The sequence below is a fragment of the Lathyrus oleraceus genome, chromosome 7 (genome assembly GCF_024323335.1).
Source record: "Lathyrus oleraceus cultivar Zhongwan6 chromosome 7, CAAS_Psat_ZW6_1.0, whole genome shotgun sequence".
Lineage (NCBI taxonomy): Eukaryota > Viridiplantae > Streptophyta > Magnoliopsida > Fabales > Fabaceae > Lathyrus > Lathyrus oleraceus.
The window spans coordinates 191,827,305-191,848,407 of NC_066585.1; the positions used below are offsets into that span (position 1 = coordinate 191,827,305).

Genomic DNA, 21,103 nt, shown 5'->3' on the forward strand with positions numbered 1-21,103 from the left:
TCAGGTGTCTTAGCAGGGAGTGGCAACCTAAAGTTACAGCAATCAAGGAAGCCAACGATCTTACAAGACTTACGATTACAACTCTGTTTGGAAAGCTGGAAGAACATCAGCAAGCTTTGGAAAGTCTTGAAAAATATGAGAATAAAAGTAAGAAGGAAAAGGAGAAGAAAAGAGACAAAGAGGGAGAGAAGAAGCCAATAGCTCTTGTGGCCTCTAGCTCTAAGTCCTCACGAAAAGAGCAAAGCGACAATGATTCAAGTAGTGACAAAGATTCGGATGATGAGGAAATGAGACATTTTGTAAGGAGATATAATAGATTCATTCGAAAGAACGGAGTCAAGCACTCCGACAAAAATCTCAAGAAGTTTCGAAGACAATCTACAGATTCAAAACAGGAAGAGAACAAGAAGAGTAGAGGAAGAGGATCCTGTTTTAATTGTGGTAAATCCGGACACTATAAAACGGACTGCCCTATGAAGTATAAGGATCAAAGAAAAGATTCACCAAAAGGGCACAGCAAACAAAGAAGAGCGTATATTGCATGGGAAAGTGATAGTGATTCATCAAGCACACAAAGTTCAAGTGATAGTGATGAATCCGCAAATCTGTGCCTTACGGCTCACACCAAAAATCTGTCCTACCACAAGAAGAAAAACAATGACAAAAAGGATGAGTGCCTTGCTTCCGTAGATAGAAGATGGTTTCTTGACAGCGGCTGCTCAAGGCACATGACCGGTGACATATCGCTTTTCATAGACTTCAAAGCAAAGAAGAAGGGATATGTTACTTATGGAGACAATAACAAAGGAGCTATACTCGGCAAAGGTAGTGTAGGTAATCCCTCTACCACTACTATTTCTGATGTCCATTTTGTAGAGGGGCTTAAACACAACGTGTTAAGCATAAGTCAATTGCGTGACAAGGGTTATAAAGTTTTTCTTTCACAAAAACTTGCTGCATAATTGAACATGCTGAACAAAACATTGTGTTTAAAGGAGTAAAAGCATATAGAGTGTATAATAAGCGTTTACTTACTATTGAAGAATCTGTCTATGTTTCTTTTGATGAGTCTTATCCGAAAAATGTCGGAAAAGGTATTTCTTTTGATGACGCAGGTGTATCTACAGAAGACATACTCAAGGAAGCTGTTGAGGAAACTGATCAGTCCAAAACAGCTGCCCATGAGAAGGAGGAAGATACTAGTCATGAAGAAAATGAGGAAGAAAAGACAGCTGAAGTGAAGGACCTTCCAACAGCTTGAAAATCCTCAAAAGACCATCCTATTGACAACATCTTGGGAGACATTTCAAAGGGAGTAATGATTCGTTCTAAGATAAGTTTTTGTTCTCACTTCGCGTTTGTTTCACAAGTAGAACCTAAAAATGCCAAAGAGGCCTTGATTGATGAATTTTGGCTAATGGCCATGCAAGAAGAGCTTAATCAATTTTAAAAGAAATGACGTTTGGGAACTTGTCCCTCGTCCGCGAGATCATCATATCATAGGTACTAAATGGGTTTTTAGAAATAAGCTTGATGAAAACGGAGTGATAACTAGGAACAAGACACGTTTAGTAGCACAAAAGAAAGCACAGTCTTTTAGCTCAAGTTTATGTCGACGATATAATATTTGGTTCAACTAACATACACTTGGTCGAGGAATTTTCTAAGGTTATGCAGGGTGAATTTGAGATGAGTCTAATGGGGGAGCTGAACTATTTCCTAGGACTGCAGATAAAGCGACTTGTTGAGGGTACAACAGTATGTCAAACAAAATACTGCAGAAAACCACTCAAGCGCTTTGGAATAAATGACTCAAAATCAATTGACACCCCTATGCCTACCAACGGGAATCTGGATAAGGATAAGCATGTTTCTTCTTATCTATATTATGCCTCACCTTGGTTGATAAGATTTGTTTTAGATTTCATTTATGCCTCGCAAGATTACATCAACAGAGGTAATATCAATCCTTTCTACAATTCTCCTACTGCTAAGTGGTTGTATATGTTAGAACAAATGTTCTTACTCTCGTTGATACTAATTTGGTTGCATTTATCGTTTGCCTATATTGTTTGAACATTACAATAATCTGACTTATGAATCCTTCTTGGGCATAACCATCATGACTTAGTGCAAAATGTATATCCATACTGCATCAAAAAAAGTCATTAAAATCTGCTTTGGCATCAGTATGCATCGACACAAAACATGTATGCATCGATCCATATACTCTGAATTTCAATTTTTTGTCAAACTGGTTCAGGATGTATCGATGCATCCATCGCACGTATCGATACACAGGCCAAATGTGAATAATGGGCATCGATGCATGACCATTTGCATCGACACATACTGATGCTATTTGAATTAAATGCATTTCATCTCATGCTGCTCAAGTTTTATTTGAATTGTTGCATAATATATGGTTTAGCTTCTGCAATTCTTAAACTCGTTCTAATCCTTAAATGCTTTTCACTTTATGTTTATCTCTATTGTTATTACCCTTATTAGTCATTCTTTGTGAATGATTCTTTACTTTGATAGCTTCCTTCTTTGTGATTGATAGCTTGTTATCCATTTTTGCCATGTCCTGTTACACTGCTACCTTGATAATTCTGTTTCCTCCTCTTTTTGATGTTGACAAAGGGGGAGAAAATGCAGATATGCACAAACTCAGGGGGAGTATCACACATCTTGCCAAGAATTTGCCATCATCAAAAAGGGGGAGTTTGTGAGAAAATTATTTACCTTGAATTAATTTTTAATGATAGCAAATTGTGTGATCATCATCCAAATGTTGGTTGTGCATTGCATTACATGATACATGTGTGTTTTATTATGTTTTTCATCCCACTATATTGTTGCATAACTGTACATATAAACCTACATTGATATTTCCCTTTAAATAACAATTAAAATGCATTTTATGTCAGTAAGCATCGATACATAAAGCCTCTGCATCGATACATACAGCATGTGATAAATCACAAAACCTTTCTGTTCAGTATGCATCGATGCATACGAGTCATGCATCAATACATGGAAGACAAAATACTCTATGCATCGATACACACGATCCCTGCATCGATACATGACTAAGTAAAACAGTCTGTGTATCAACACATACGCATCAGGCATCGATACATACTAGTGTAATAATCACATGCATCGATACACACGACTTTTGCATCGATACATGAATAATCAATTTCACCAAAAATTCATGTATCCTACAGTATGCATCGATGCACACTATTATGTATCAATACATAAAGCTGTTTTGTGGTATAACAGCAACTGTTTTTGCAGCATATAAAAGATAGGTTACAACAGCAGTGCAAAAACACGAATTCATTGAGGGAAAACAATTGAACACAGATCAAAAGCAGTGTTGGAGCAATTGTTTTGTGAGCAATTAGAAACCTGAAAGAGACTTCATCTTCTTCATCTTCTCAATCACTTTTCTTCAAGAACACTTACACATAACAATTCTTGTTCTTTGGATTAAAGAAGCATTGAGACAACGTTCAGTGGTACGATCAAAGATCTAGCTGTGGTTTGCAGTGGAACGATCGAGGATCCAGCTGAGTCGAAGATTGAAGGGGGTTTCTAGGAAAAACCTACTGGTTTGTCCTTCAAGAACTGGAGTGTTCTTGAGGGTTTGGGAGTCACATTTGCAGAACATATTCAGCCGCAGCGTTGCGTTTGGAGATCGGGGGATTTCGCAAGCAGGTCGTGGAACCGGTGAATTGTTTGCAACTTTGTGCAGGAAAATCTTGATCGTGCTCAGATCAAGTCAAGGTTTATACAAGAAGAGGTTCTTAGAGTTTAGAATTCTGTCTTTGTATCACAACCTTGTATCAAAGGATTCGGCAATAATTGATAATCAAAGTTCTCAATTTCATTTGAAATTGAGAGGGAGACGTACCCACACGCGAGGACGACGTGGGGAACTTCCTTACCAAATCTCTGCGTATCTTACTTTTACCTTACTCCTCTTTACGTTTTTCAAACTGTTTTCGCAATTTCAGTTAGTGTGTGGTGATTGTTTCTTTTTCAAGACAGCATTGGCAAGAAAACTTTAATCAAACTCCATTGCTGTTTATCATCGATCACATACACACCAACTGTTTGATAAAACGGTTAGCTAGATTTTATTCATTGGAAATAGGCTTTAATGATAAGTGCATTCAATTAGTTAAAATTCTGGTGTGAACTGTTTCTGTCATTCTCATTAAAATCCAGCAATTAAACTTGTGTGTCCGGCTTTCTAGTAGCGGTTCAGAATAGACGGAAGTCGATTCGGGACTGATTTTTCCGCCAGCTTTGAAAACTCTGATTAAATTTCAAATCCGTTAAATTTTAAAGAGGTGATCTATTCACCCCCCCTCTCGATCACTAGCCACACCGTCTAACACAGAAGATGGTCAAGACATACAAGGATTGGCACAAGATGCTTCCCTTTGCTTTGCATGGCTATATAACTTTTGTGCATACTTCTACTGGGGAAACTCCTTATTCGCTAGTATATGGAATGGAAGTTGTTCTGCCTATTGAAGTTGAAATCCCCTCTCTGAGGGCCATCATGGAGGCAGACCTCGATGAAGTTGAATGGGTGTAATCCATATATAATCAGTTGAATCTCATTAAAGAAAAACGTTTGACAGTCGTTTTCCATGGTCAGTTGTACCAACGACGCCTCAAGAGAGCTTTTGATAAGAAAATTCTTCCTTGCTCATTCTAAGCCGGAGTGCTGGTGCTCAAGAGACTTTCTCTCATACATTAGGATCCTCGGGGCAAGTGGACTCCCAACCATGAATGCCCATTTATTGTCAAAAAGGCCTCCTCATGAGGGGCTCTCATTCTCATCATAATGGATGAGGATGACTTGCCGATGCCGGTAAACTCAAATATAGTCAAAAAATATTATGCCTGAAAAATGAATATAAAGCCCGCTAGATTGGTGCTCATCAGAACCAATCTAGGCAAAAATGGCTATCCCGATGGAACAAAAAAAAATGTTCATGCAAAAATTAGGGATTGAACAAAAAAAAAAGCCTGCTAAGTTGAAAACCCGAAAGGGCGACTTAAGCAAAAATGGCATCCCGGTGGATAAAAGAATAACAAATTCCATGCAAAAGTTAGAGATAAAGGCATTTGACTATATTTTGAAGTTATATTTTGAGAAAGTTCTCACCCTTAGGTTAACCTCATGCGACATCAGATCATTCCAATCACCGTCAACAGAAGCATTGTATTGGAGCTCTATGCTACAACGAATGACAACCAATGTTATGATCAGTGGAAAGTCAAACAAATTTCCCATTGCCATTTAATTTGTTTTTCAATTTTTTCAACTTCCTCTTTAAGTATTTTTGTATCCTTGTACACATTCTACATGTACAAAAGTTTCCACAATCAATAAAATTCAATCGTTATTCAGTAAATTCTCATATTCTTATTTTTCTGTATTTTGTTTGCAAAATAACCGCCAATCTTGATTGCATAATGCCATAAAACTTTCAGAATAATAAAAAGATAAATCAAAAGGAAAACTTTATGCATTGCCTTGATTGTTGAAAACGCCCCAGTGGATTGTAGTCTATAGTAAGCACTTGTTGTATACTTGTGTCTCAATCACTACTCAGTCGGCTCATGCATCCTTTTTCCCCAAGCAGAGCCAGATGGTAGTCCTCAGCTAGCAGGATTTCCCCAACAGCGGTGGTAACTTGGAAGCTTTTCCTTTCATGTTCTATGGTCTGGATACCGACAAGTCGAAGTCTATCTTTCACCAGAACAACCTTACCTTTGTTATCCAACATCGCATTGTATACGCATCATAAATAAACAGTCATGCATTGCAATCATGCAATCATGCACATCACACATTCATTTTGTAGCTGATCTATTTCCCCAACGGGTAAATTTTTGATACTTCTGTATTTACTCCTCTTTTACCTTGAACACCTGAAAAGCTAAGGCAATTCACATTTTTCAGGTTAAAGATGATTAAATAGGAGCATCTCTCATACCCTAAAATTTAGCCTCCCTTTTTCCTTTTTTGCATATCACATTTGCATACATCCAATCATATCATGCATGACCATTGTATTTGGTAATGGGATCACAAGCATGACCATATTGTTGGTTTGTATCTAACTTTAGGGTTATATCTTGTTTTATTTTCCAACTAACCTTAACTTCATTGGGAGATGGTACTTGTTTTTTCTTGTTATTCATGTAGGTGATCATGCTTCAAATCAAGGAAAGACAAAGGTCTTTTGATCAAGGGAAATGCAAGTTTGCTCCATGTGATTCAAAGGTGGTTCATGTTTTTATTTCCATGCCATATCACTCAATCCTCAAGCTATCTTTAAGATTACTCAAGCCCTAGTCAAGTTCTCATCAAGTGATGCTTATTCTATCATCATTATGGCTTTAAGTGCAAGAAAACATCAAATTTGCAAGAGGGTTACAAATGTGGTTGACCTAATTTGCAAGTATGCCATGCCTTTGGTCCAAACTCTATAACTCCTTAAATTTTTATCCAATTTTCAAGATTATTTGAGCCAAATGTTCATTTTTGGATCCTCTACAACTTTTATTCAAGGGCCAAACATCAATTCATTCATTAAGGACCTCATTCGTGTAGAGGACCAAGTTGTCAAAATGGGCAAAAACCTTGACATGACCCCTACTTTTCACCCTTGCCATTTTTATCTCAAGTAATCTTTTAATCCCATTACTTTTGAATCTTGTTAAGCTTATGTCAAAGATCATTTGGCCTAGTTTTGGCTCAAAATGCACGAGGGAATCAAAAGTTATGATGTCATGAACTTGGGGCCTCAAAATGACCAAACATGCTACGAAGTGCTTGACCATGTGCCCCACCTAGAAACCAGGTCACGACCACAACTTCACAAGCATGCAACTTTCATCTCAAATCTCCTTTGTACTTGATTCTTTTTGCATCTTGTTCTATTCCATTTAAGGATCATTTGGCTTAAGAAAAATAGAAAATGCACAAGTGGATTGGAATTGGCCTAAGCATGAACATGATGACCTAAACTATGTTTTGCATTGTGACCTATAATGTGGAAACATGCCAAAATCAACTTGGGACCACTTCTCACGCATGAAAAATTGTTTCTCATGACCAAACACATATAACCATAACACAAAACGACTTGCAAAGCTCAAAAATCACGAGTTTGGCACCAATTTTCACACGGTTTGGATCTGAAAAATTTCAAGATGATTCACACGATTTAAGATCCATTCCACACGTATTTTAATCCCAACACATTCCCTATAAATAGAGGAGGCTTTTGCATTCATTAGAAAGCTTTGAAAGCCAAAGAAACTCTAAAACCATTGGAGCCCGATACCTCAAATAACCAGTCACTTTTTTTTTTATTTAAGTCTTTTTGCTTCCAATTCTTTGCCCATAATCCTTCATTGGCATTATCTGAAGTTATCTGAAGCATTACCGTGGTATGAATATTCCTACAACCTTGCATCCAGATCCACCATTGTTAACTTCTGAAGCTCCAATTGAAAAGGTAAATACGAGTTACCTCTTCAAACAAACTAGTTATCACATTCTTCACATTGTTCCATTGATCAAAAGCCATCTCTTAACTAGTATTTATCTATGATTTAGTCATTTAATTTTACTTTGAAGAACTAGGATTCTTCACGAGTTTGAGAAAATTCTCCCTGCTCAGAGCAAATCAATTGCTCTGATGTAGGGAGACATGAATGATGAGATATTTAGCAACTGAATTCATGCTTGATTCATGTTAAAAACAAGAGTTCATGAAGTTGCAAAAATCAAAATCTGGAGGTTGAAGATGAAGTCCTTCACACGCTTCAGAGGGAAAATTCAAACTCCCTATCCAATTAGGACGCACCACATGACCTAACCGTTATATTAAAATGTTTTAATTTCTTTTATTTTTATTTCATTTAATTCCTTTTTCTTCCAAAATCAATTTTAATTAGCTCCTTTATTATTTTTTAGTCCAACTTTTTTCCATAATTTCATAAAAATATTATCTACCACATATAAGTTCCATATTTTTAAAAATCATTTTTGTATTTAATTCATATTTTCTCTTATTTTTCATTTAATTTTCTTTTCACATTTTTATTTTAATAATTTTAAAACATTTTTCATCCCAACTTTTGAGGTCAAGTTACTCATATTTTTGTTGACCTTCTTCAATTTTTTGGACTTTTATTTTGTATTTGGATGCCTCTTTGACATTTTCTTTTTATTTTCTTTTATTAATCATTATTAAATCATTTCTAACAATTTTTATTTCTTTTTGATAATCACTTGATGTTTTGAATTGAGTTGATTGCTTGGTTAATGAATTCTTCCATATCTCAAATTATTGATAGATGAACTTGAGGTTGATTCAACCTTCTTTGATCCAAAATTGTTGATGGATCATCATGAATCATCTTCAGTACTTTGAATCAATGATAGGTCAACCCTCGATGCGCCATATTTTGCATCCTTTGATTTATGGATAGAATGATCCCTATGTGGTTGCCTTGATTTTCCTTTTCACCCTTTCTACCTTCATCCTTTGTCTTCTTTTGGATCATTGTGTTACATGTTGTAGGAGATTAACTTTGTGTTAATTCTCTAACATGTCTGACACATACATTGTTATTGACCGATTTCAAATGGGTAAGACTTCTACATAAGTCTACTTACGATTTCTTAACATAGCACTAAATTGTCCTGACACAATTAATTAACCATTACCTCCTAACATTAATTTTTGCTCTTTACATTTTTTCCATTTAATTCTTGCCATCTAATTCAAATCATTTAGTTTATGTCATTTAATTTTATGTCATTTACTTAATGCACTTTAATTTCATGTCTCATTAAGCATTATATCACCTCATACTCTATTAATCTTACTTTATTCATTTGTTTCTTCTTATCTTGTTTGATTAATCTGCTTGTTAATCTTAATGAATCAAAACATGATAAAGCAACTTGGACTTAATCTTAACCCTATGCTTGACTTAGAGTGTTGAAGGCCTCTTTGGACTATGAACTTTGACTTCGATTTTAGCCCATATGCTTGACTTGGAGTGACCTAGGACTTATGGACCTTGTACACACTTTAACTTACTTTGCTCCTATTGAAATTTTGAGTGTGATTGTTATGCCTCTTGCTTATTGCATTCAGCTGCTTAGGCTTACTACACTTTGCACTCACATGGCTTTCTCTTGGGATAACTAATAATGAGACATATGACAATACACTTTGCACTCACATGGCTTTCTCTTGGGCTACCTAACAATTAAATCTTAGTCTAGTTTTGTATGATAATGCATCTTTGTTTGTTCGTCTATCCCTTTCCTATGATTTGGCTTGATTAAATTCCCATTTGATCAACTAAATCCCTTCATCTATTACATCTCCCCTCAGTCCTTGTCAAGTGACCATAAGTCCCTTGGTCATTTGATGAGGACTTTCCTCTGTCACCTTAGAGCTTTAACCTCCCAATAAGTTCAAGACTTCATTGGACTACAGCTTTCGTCAATAGATCTAACTCATCCCCACAAGCATCTTTGGGAAGCTGCATAAATAACTTGTCAGTATTTGACTAGAGTTGCATGCCATGAGCCTCAAGTAGTAGAAAATGATGAAAGGGGATCTTCCCCACCCTTCTCTAGAGTACCTCTATGCATAAGATGTAGACCCTAGCTACTCAGAGTATTCATTTCTATTCATAGACTTTAGTGCAATTCCAGTCAATTCACTAACAAATCTGCAACTTGCCATGTGGCTCCTTTCATCTGTCCTCTTAGTCTTAACACCATTACAACTTTCTTTTAGGGTTGACACCTTCATGGTTATTCCCTAGGTTGATACCTTCATGGTTATTCCCACTTTCTTTTAGGGTTGACACCTTCATGTTTATTCCATGGGTTGACACCTTCATGGTTATTACCACTTTCTTTTAGGGTTGACACCTTCATGGCTATTCCCTGGGTTGACACCTTTATGGTTATTCCCCTTTCTTTATTTAAACACCTCTTTCTTACCATGTTAGACCTAGTGCTTTGGTAAGACCCTTGTCATGTGAGTCTCAGGATTTGACAAGTTCCTGCTTTTCTCCCTTACCTTGTTAAACCCAGTGCTTTGGTAAGACCTTATTATGTGAGTCTCAGGCTTTGACAAGTTTATGCTTTTATCCCTTACCATGTTAGTCCCAGTTATTTGGTAAGCCCTTTTTTTTCAATTTAGACACAACCCCAATCATATAATCTCCCTTTTAGTCTTTGTCCTAGGAACTACGAAGCTCTGACTTCCTTATTGCATTATGAGGATACGTAGGCACGAGGAAACGAATCCTTAGCGAGCACCTTTCTCCACCCCTCTTTCCTCTCCCCCTTTTTCTTTCTCTGGTTCCACGAATTACGAGGTTGTGACTTTCTTATTGCACCATGAGAATACGTAGGCATGAGGGCCACAATCCTCCTCGAGCACCCTTTTTATAACCCCTTTTCTGTTTTGCAGGTACATGAAGATAGCAACACCCATCCAAGCAAGAGCATTCAAAACAGTTCCCATGGAGTACCATGGATGTGAGGGGTGTTAATACCTTCCCTTTACATAACAAACTTCCTTACCCGTTTCTCTGTTTTCCCCTTGTGTTTTATTGATATTTTCCCTTCCCTCTTTTGGGATAAATAAAGTTCAATGGCGACTCTTTTGTACCTTCGAGCGTGCGATGTGTTCGGTGGGCATATTTCAACTAGCTTCACAGTTTTGTACGAAAAATGTGAATGTGACGAACGTGTAAGACATAACCAAAATTGTTTGATTGTAGACAGTTCGTGAATAAACTTCATAGAAAATGACGTTTGAATTGAAGTAAAAAGAACTTGAAATAAACAACATTGAAAGAGAATATAGTAAATGACAAGAAAAGTAAAGTTGTTTCAATTAAGTAAACATAAAAGTACAAAAATAAAGAGGGACGCTGACTCACATAATTCCTCATAAACTATTTCTCTCTCTAGCTTGGGTACTCTAGTTCTATAGATAATTTTATGAGAAACTTGTGAATCTTTTTCTACAACACATGAGTCTACAATAAATACTATCTAGGATTAACTATCTTTTACGTTTATAAAGCTATAGCCACTAACATGACACTTGGATGCATGCCACTCTTCATTCCATGTTCTGCCACATTGTTATGGCTTTGAAAACTGCTGAAGCCATTATTCCATGTTCTTTAACTTGCTTAGAGGCTAGAAATGCTCCCTCAATGAAGACAATTATTGAGTGCGTAAAGCCCTCTTCAACTTTGGTTTCCTCGATCTTCTAAGTATCCAAAGTCTGTCGAAGAGTGTTCTTTTGACATAGTGTCAAGTAGCCTCTTAGGTCTATTCCTGAGACTCTTTCAACAATCTCAAGATAAATCCTTGAGGTTCCTCATACTAACACTTTAAGATGCCAGTCGAGGCCATGTGGTCGATGTTTCATCACTATCGATCCCTGTTTATAATTTATTACACTTAGCATTTCACCATGTGCAACTCTAACTTGAATTTCCTCTTAGTCATAAAATCCCAAGTCAACGACCCCTCTTGTTATTGGTCTCGTCGACCAACTCTCTTTGAGTGATCATTGTTAGTATTTTCCAACTCTTTTGCCACTTCTCTATCGAAGACGGCGCTGCAACATGAACACAACATAATCTCTAAATCTTTGAGCTTACACCTGTTCAGAAAATCTATGACTTCTTCCTCGGCCTCGGGAAAAACAACTTTCATCTGCTCTTCATAGTCATGTTCATCCCCCTCCGTGCTCTTAATTATGTCCATCATGAATTCATTGACAGACACGATGAGCAAAGCCACTTCAACTTTGGGATTAGACTCACCCTCCGGTTGAGCGTTTTGCTTTTCAGCAAACGTGAGCCTTCCATCCTTTAGCGTATTCTGAACTAAATCCATGAAAAGCACACATTCTGAGATTTTATGTCCAAGAAAGTTATGAAATTTACAAAAACATTTTTTCTTTCTCTGTTCTAACAGTAGAGTTTTCAATCCCGTAGGGATTACTATTTGGACATCAGAAACTAAAAGGTCAAAAATCTCGTCACACTTGGTTACATTAAATGTATAAGTCTCTGTGACGAATTATTCGTTTTTAGGTTCAATGGGATTTATCCCATCTGAAGGTTTCAATAATTTACACACATAAGGAGGTCCTGGCTTTAATTCTTCCACATTCACCTCATTTTCTTCATAACAATTACTATATGCGTTGGATAAATTATCTATTTCATTTATCTTAAAATAAGCCACTTTTCCCTTTTTATGGTACTTACTCGACTTGGGATTTTCGGCCTCCAGGTGTTCGACCTGCCGTACCCTATCTGCTAATTGGGCCATATCCTTTAGGTAATGAGTATCTAATTTCTTTCCAATGGAATAGTCTATACCACTAACAACCATCTCTTCCAACTCATGTTCAGGTACTTGTCTAAAGCATCTCGCCTTAAGAAGTTTAAACTTGTTCAGATAGTCATCAATCTATTCAGGCATTTTACACATAATGCTGGCCAGTTCCTTATGGCCAATTTTCGACAAGCCCATGTAGAACTGTTCATGAAACACTATCTTTAATTGACTCCAGTTATATATGAAATTAGGAGGGAGTGTTGTGAAGCACGTAAAGGAATTTTTTGTCAGATGATTTGGAAATTATTTCATCTTTAAACTCTCATTATTAGCTATATCCCCTGCCTCAGTCTGATATCTAGCAACATGCTCGACTGTTGAACCGTTAGTATCAGCAAAAAACTTAGAAAATTCGGGGACTTTCCAACCCCTGGGAAGTTTGGTCTATCGAACATATTTCGATAATAGGGATACGTAATTAGGCCTATGGATGCCAATGTTGAGGCCATTTGGGCCATAATTTGTTCGACCATGTTTGTTATATTATTCCCCCCTCCCCCAAATTATTTTGTTGGACATTTCTAAGTACTTGGTCGGCATCCTTGTTTTTGGGCACCATAACTATTTCAAGACCATTGTGGGCTTGGTTCCTTTCGAATATCTCTTGTGGAGGTTGTTCGACTGGTCAGGATCCTGCTTTCTGGGCACCATAACTATTTCAAGACCATTGTGGGCTTGGTTCCTTTCAACTATATCTTGTGGAGGTTGTTCGAATGGAACCTGGTTAACAAGTGGTGGTACAACTGGCGCCAGGGGCGCCCAAAAATGTCAACAATCCTACCCATTTGATGGTCTAACTACTGGTAACTTTGGGTTATGTTTTGGATCAAAGGATTAAACACCATCCTTATTTGTTGTGTGAACATATTCACCATTTCATGGTTACTTTTATCCATTTGTTGCCTCATGGTCGCTAACGAATCAGTAGTCAAGGTTAACATTGTATGAGGGACATATTAGAATCCCTCTTGTGGTTTCCCTATGCAACCAAGGTTGCTTATGCAAGATCCTGATGCCAAACATATATTGATGGGTGATGTTGTCATTGCAACATTATCTGCAAATGTCAAAGCGTGACTGTGTAAGTCCGCCAACTTGAAAGTTGGCATTCCATAAGGGTAGTCCCTAGTAACTAGAGGCATAGTAAAACTTAGTGCATATAGGGGGTTATGGTCCCCAATAACTGTCGCAGTAGGTCTGAGAGAGGTTGATATGCTTATTATTGGTGGTAAAGTAACCATCACTCCTGACGTCGACGCTGAAGTCGAGACCGGGGCTAAAATAGGGCATGTGACTCTGAAATTATTCATTATCCCTGTCGTACTAACCGTCATAGTAACGGGTGATTTAGAGTCTAAAACATTGTTTCGGGCTCGAGAAGTGTTCTTTGGGTTTGCCATTCCTGCTAAAATCCTACCACTCCTCAAACGAGTGTGACCCCATTCATTAAAAATCTTACCATTCCTCAAACGCATATGTTAACGGAAATTGGAAATAAATCAATGATAACAGAGTGAAAAATACGACAATTTGGTCGTAGGTGTTTTTAACGAAAAGTCATGAGTTTGAAAGTCTTTGAGATTAACTCAAAAAAGCCCGAAATCAATTTTGTACAAAAACGTTTACTATGACGTAGGTGTAGGATGTGACTACAAATGTCTGATTGCAGACAATGTGAAATTAAACTTTAAATACAATAAAGAATGAATTAAAGTAAAAAAAAACTTGAAATAAACAAAATTAAATGAAATGTAGTACATGACAAGAATAAAGGATGTTTCCATTAAGGAAACATAAAAGGGTACAAAGAAAAAGGGACACACACTCACATAATTACTCACAACTTGTTGTAGTCTTTAGATTGGGTACTCTAGTTCTCTCTCTCTCTCTCTCTCTCTCTCTCTCTCTCTCTCTCTCTCTCTCTCTCTCTCTCTCCCTCCCTCTCTCCCTCCCTCTCTCTCTCTCTCTCTCTCTCTCTCTCTCTCTCTCTCTCTCTCTCTCTCTCTCTCTCTCTCTCTCTCTCTCTCTCTCTCTCTCTCTCTCTCTCTCTCTCTCTCTCTCTCTCTCTCTCTCTATATATATATATATATATATATATATATATATATATATATATATATATATATATATATATATATATATATATATATATATATATAATTTGTGACCTTGATTACAACGCATTAGTCTGCTGTATATGCTAAATTAAGAAATAACTGCCTTCGATAATTTACATCTACAAAATTGACACGTCTTCGAATACATGCAACTCATTTTCCAACATATTTCCATGTCGTCAAGGCTTTGGAACTACTAAAACCATTATCCCATGTTCTCTAACTATTTAGTGACTAGTAACTACTTGCTCGTCGAAGGTAGTTGCTGAAAGCACTAAGTCTCTTTTGTCTTTGGTTTCCTCAATATTCTAACTCCTTAGAGTATGTGAGAAAGCCCATGCTCGACATGGTGTCGAGTCATTTTATAGGTTTATTCCTGAGACTCCTTTAAACCAATTATCAAAATATGCTATTGAGATTCTTGCAAACTACATCTCAAGATTTTAGTCAGGAAGCCTCATTCGAAGTGTCATCACTGTCAACTCTTGTCCATTAATACTAACACTTAGCATTTCACAAAATGCAGCACTTGACTTTTCCTACTAATATGAAAATCCCAAGTTAACAATATGTCAAACCCCTTGCTTTTTCCTGCTCCAACTGTACTGCACAACATTTCGTAACTCAACAACCATGTTCTACACGAGGGCCAACTGATGACTTACATCATCAAAGAATCTTGCCTTTGTGTTTGCTTTACCCATCTCCATAACACGCTAACGGATCGATGTCATACTCTCGATATGGTCATATTGAGCCTTAAGTACCTCCTGGTTTGCTAGCTTAGGTGGTCTTCCAAAAGTGTCTGGTGTCATGATAAGGTGTTACACCCTTTAGAACTAGGTCATGTAGTTGTCTGCATAGGCCCAGTGTACAAGACCTAGTACCCTACGATACTACTATGGTACTAGTTGACTCTCGAAATTGTCTAGTAACACATCGAGATCTCTCTGGCAAACGGTGGGAAGAGCCAACTCTTAAGGGTGTGTCAGAATAATCTGCAGATAGCCAAACTACCATATCACTCGCTCAAACAAATAAGGAAACAACATACCTAACCCACATGCCATTCATATGGAGTATAAGGAAATGATGTCAAATGGACTCTTCTTGCGATGACCTCTGTATGGGCATAAGCAAATGTCACATGTCAAAAGACAATCAAGATGTGTTATGAATGGCTCAACCACATTATTCTCCATGTATATAATAAATGAGACAACATGCGGTCAATCCACAGTGTAGGCAGGCACAACTTCAAACCTGGTGATGCGAGGGACGTGGGAGATGATCCATCCCTGAAAATGTTTCAGATACAATATTAATAACAATTGTAATAAATGAATTATGAAAATATCAGTAACAGTAAATCATGTAAGCAATGTGTAGCTCCATGTTATCTGCTTTGTCTTCCAAAGATAACTCGTGGCCAGTTTCGAGTACAGGTAGACCAAACACGAGGCCTCCAGTTTTACTCGTGAATCACACTCAAGTTAATGAAATACTGAAGGTAGACTACATCAACATAGGTTGCACAAAAATGGACGTGTCAACCAAGAACAAGAGGTAAAACCTCAATGCACAAGTCTGATGGTACCCAACCTACATGCCATCGCCTTCGATGTGCATAGCCTTCTATAGATGGTCTTTATAAATATTTTCCAAAAAAATAAACCTAGCATGAGCGCCTCTTGTGTCATGTACCTCCTTTGAGGCCTCAGCTAGGTCAACCCCCAAATGGATGGCCATCATGTCAACGTCTTCCTATCGACCGATCCATCTATGGCCCAATAGTTTCCCCCTTATGGGAAGATGAAGGAAGCATGAGACGTCATCTAAGGTGATGGTCATCTTTCCTATAGGAATATGAAAAAATTAAGTCTCTGAATGCCACTTATCAGCAAAATCCGTTTGCATGCTATGTGATATGGTCATGTACATAACACAACATAAATCAGAAATACCATAATAGCGAAGAACATCCTAAAACCAATGTATAGTGGGCTTCCCCAACTCCAATATCTTCCTACCATGGTTTACCAATTTCAAACACGAACGCTCCTATAAGAATAAAACATTACCATCATTATTGATTTAATTAGTTGAAAACATATGTATTGCAAAAGAAATGAACCTCTCCTTCCCATATATGCTTAGCAACATGATCTGCAAAGAGATGAAGTAAGGAGGTGTCAAATGGGCTTCCTGGATAACCCTTTAATGGGCCAGGAGCTTCCTCCTTGCCTTTAGGGGTTTCAGGGTCTACTGTATCATCTCTAGACTCGTGGCCCTGTGAAGTAGATGCTAAAGAGGTGCCGATACGAGAACTAGAACCTAGGCACTGCAAACTTGATGGTTGTGAACCATCAAATGAGTTATCATTAACTCGTTGCCTCGCAGTCCTGGTTATCACCCTCTGACGTTGTACCGATGAAGTTTGGGACATACGTCCCAACCTAACTCTTTCAGTGGTGTTATTATCCATTGCACCTACATTACAAACTGACACATAGATAAAGAGCATGTCAGTACAAATCCACAAAATATACTAAATTTTAGCCTGAGTCCAATTAGGCGATGCATCTCCAAAAATAACACTGAGAAAATCTGGAGATGCATCTCTGAACCAACCTGCGACTCTCAGCCATGGCAGAAACTCCATAGCTTCCCTAATCCTCCAGAAATATGTCAATGCATGTTCTTGTAGGCTACCAATGTCGCTTACACTACTATCTAATGTACCTAAAACAGCTGATGTAACTAAAAACACCAAATACAAATCAAAACATAAAAGAAAACAAAATTTGAAAAACTTACCAAATGAAATTGATGAGAAGGAGAAGCTTAAATGTCATAAGATGGTGTAAAGGAGGAGAAAGAACTCCACTGATATAAGCTTGAATGAAAGGATGATATTCTTCAATGATTGTGAGAGGTCAACATGTTTTTTTAGAACTTTTGAGAAAATGAAGAAAGATGATGAGGGAAATGTATGACGCCATGATATGAAACAACATCGTCCAGAGATGCATCTCCGGACCATCCACTAACTTTTGATTAAATAGTGTGTACGGAGATGCATCTTCAGACGTACCTTTATTGCATACGAAGATGCATCTCCAATTCAAATATTTGCATAATAGGGGTGCCCCATTAATTTCATCTAAAAATGACAAAAAATAGGTGCGTTTAGAGATGCATCTTCGAACGCTAGGGGTATTTTTGAGTTTTCACGGTAGTGTATCTGACTTAGGGGAAATCCAGATTTTAATTAACTACACTGCAAAAGCATCTTTTATTTAAATTGCAAAAAGAATTATTTTCAAAAAGGGATTTTAAGAACATAAGCGGATATGCGAAAGAGGGCGTTTATGCACTTAAAATCTGGTATTAGATGAGCGAAATCCGCTAATACCTTTAAACTTATTTTTCACCATAAACAAATTTTTGATTAATTGAAAGTAATTAATTTTCAAATTTTGAAGTTTTTAACTTTAACATGCTGAACACACCCGCAGATTTTAGGCTAAGACTCGGTTCCGGCTGCACGAAAGCGAACAGTTCCTTTAAATTAAATCTTTTTCTTATGAGAAAATATTATCTCAGTTTAGTTAATTATTAATACGACTTTGTGAGTACTGTTGGTCGATGTGAGTCGCATTCTGGTCTTTGTCTTTGATTGATTTCATAAACTAGCTTATTTTAATTCTTTTGCACCCAAATTATTATTATTAGCCTTAGATATACACTGTAGTGATAGATAATGATATGATTGATAATTGATCTCCGTGGGTTCGATTATTTTTATATTACTACAATATATATCTGCACTTGCGGAAATGTCAAGTTTATAGCGTCGTTGTCGGGGACCATTAGTCAATATCGTGATTCCATTTATTCGCTGTATAGACTAAGGAATTATTTAACCTTTCCTCGGTTGTATTCCAAGTACCCGCTCATCCAAGGACGGGTTAGAATAACCGATTGACAAATTTGAGCATCTTGTTTGAATAAGACGCTAATTAGAACAACTTCGCGCCCAATTTATCGTTCTTAAGGACTATGCGTCCCATATCAGGACGAGACTCATTCGAGCATAACTCCCCCAAATATTCAAGCTCAAACCCTCTAAGTTGCATATCATGTAGCCAAATCAGTTCTATGGAAGCCCTACAGAGGATCCTAATCAACATCTTTCTGTGTTTCTTCAGTATCCTGACACGTTAATGAGTAATGGCATTGATCCCGAAGCCATTCGATTACGTCTTTTATCTTTTTCCCTCCGGGCCAGAGCCAGAGCTTAGCTACAATCCCTCCTAGCTAATTCCCTCACTACATGGAATGAACTCAAAAAGGTTTTCTTAGCCCGATATTTCACGCTGTCTAAAATGGAAACTCAAAGAAACCAAATCACTTATTTTAGACAAGCTGGTGGGGAATCTCTCTTTGAAGGCTAGGAAAGGTACAAAGACATGATGAGACATTGCCCATATCATGGCCTAGGGAAGTGGCTAGTTATCCATGCTTTCTATAATGGTCTCCTCTATAACACGAGGTTGACAGTTGATTCTGCGACAAGAGGGGCTCTAATGGACAAGCCCTTCTCTGAGGCATACCAACTTATTAAAAACATAGCCCATAATCATTATCAGTGGGGTAGAAAGTGTATCCCTATTGAGAATTCTCAAACGAAAGGAGGTATGTATTAAGTGAAGGGCCTAGGTCATGTTAATGCTAAGGTAGATGCGCTCATACAAAATATTGATAATCTAACCATTACTCCCCTGGCTACCTTAGTTGCAGTGACTCCCCTATGTGAGATTTGTAGAGTCCAAGGACACGCCACATCTGACTGTCAATTATTTTCTGAAGCTTTCCACAACTAGACAAATTATGTGCAGGGTAACCCCTACTTTAACACGTATAATCCTGGATGGGGGAATCATATGAATTTGTCCTATAAGAACCACAATGCTCTTTTTTTACCAAGACCACCTCCTACCACTCCCCCTACTTTCAGAATAATAAAGGAGTCCCTATTGCTCCTTATGCACCTAAGAAGTCTAATATGGAGCTCATGATGGATAATTTTGTCATGTATCAGACCAAACAAAATAAGGAGATTATGAACCAAAACATTCATACTAATGAGTTGATCAAACTTTTGGCGAATAGGTTGATGCCATGGCTACACATGATAAGATGTTTGAGACTCAAATAACTCAAGTATCCCAGCAAGAAGCGGCGACTGCTTCCTCTACTGGCATATTCTCAAGCCATCCACAACCCAACCCCAAAGGCCACACTAATGCTATCACGCTGCAAAGTAGGACGGAATTAGACGACCCAGTTGATCCTAGAGTTAGAGACCTAACAATAGGAAGGTGAGTTGAGAGAGCATCGGAAAGAGTTAATAAGAGTACCCCGGTAAGAGTAGAACCAGAACCTGATAATGAGCTGACACCTAAATTTAAGGAGACGGTTGAGAAGGAACAATTGTATGTACCTCCTCCACCCTATAAGTCACCCATTCCATACCCTCAGAGACTTTCAAAGTCTAAGATAGAGGGTCAGTTCAAAAAGTTCGTGGAGCTCTTTAAACAGCTACATATTGCTTCTTCCTTTATAGAGGCCATTATACAAATGCCCTCATACGCTAAGTTCCTCAAGGAAATTATATATAACAATAGGAAGCTTGACGATAATAGCAATATGGCGCTCACTGAAGAGTGTAGTGCAATAATACAAAACAATATGACAGAAAAGCTGAAAGATCCAGGGAGTTTTTCCATTCCCTGTGTAATTGGGAAATATGTCATAGACAATGCCCTTTTTTATTTAGGACCTAGTGTGAGTTTGATACCTCTCTTAGTCTGTGAGAGGTTGAATTTAGGAGATTTAAAGCCTAGTAAGTTGTCCCTCCAGCTGGTTGATTGTTCAGTCAAGTATCCCGTAGGTATTATGGAAGATATTCTAGTTAGGATAGCCATGATTTGTGCGATTATTGATGTGAAACGAGGGAAACTTATTTTTGAGGTCGGTGAAGAGAAAATTGAGCTCATTTTTTCCTAGTTTCTAAAATCTCCCGCTATCGATGATTTATTTTACTTTGTTGACATCATAGATGAATGTTTAAAAGAATTTTTGCTAGAGGCACCTCATGCTGAAGAGTCGGTTGCACCTTCTGCATCAGATATAAAAAAAGTCGAGGCTTAGGTTTTATTGAAGGTGAGAAAAACAAGAAAGGGGGGGTTTGAATTGTTTGAAAAATAAGCGCTTTTCAAAATGAAAATCACACAAGGATTTTATACTGGTTCGCTTATAACACAAAGCTACTCCAGTCCACCCGGCCAAGGTGATTTCGCCTTCAACAAGGACTTAATCCACTAATCTTGAAAGATTACAAACAACACCTAAGAGAGAAGAAAATCTCTTAGTCTTCTCAAGTCTACAGACCACACAAAGTCACTTGAGG

The 21,103-nt window shown here is 37.5% G+C and overlaps 1 protein-coding gene and 1 non-coding gene across 2 annotated transcripts; one reads left to right on the forward strand and one right to left on the reverse strand.

Moving 5' to 3' along the window:
• Positions 1–19,020: 19,020 nt before the first annotated feature.
• On the reverse strand, positions 19,021–19,129 carry LOC127109786 (small nucleolar RNA R71). Its single transcript, XR_007797038.1, has one exon. It is a non-coding gene; the product is annotated as a small nucleolar RNA R71 (small nucleolar RNA).
• A 683-nt stretch (positions 19,130–19,812) lies between these two features.
• Positions 19,813–20,700, forward strand: LOC127102842 (uncharacterized). Its single transcript, XM_051040170.1, has 2 exons — positions 19,813–19,989; positions 20,104–20,700. The coding sequence occupies exons 1-2, from the start codon at positions 19,813–19,815 to the stop codon at positions 20,698–20,700; spliced, it is 774 nt and encodes a 257-aa protein (XP_050896127.1).
• Positions 20,701–21,103: the final 403 nt, after the last annotated feature.

Bases quoted from the DNA above. Each gene is read 5' to 3' on its own strand.
- LOC127102842 (XM_051040170.1), top strand. From the start codon at position 19,813: ATGGCTACACATGATAAGATGTTTGAGACTCAAATAACTCAAGTATCC. The intron at 19,990-20,103 runs GTTAGAGACCTA...CCTAAATTTAAG, and splicing joins ACGACCCAGTTGATCCTAGA to GAGACGGTTGAGAAGGAACA.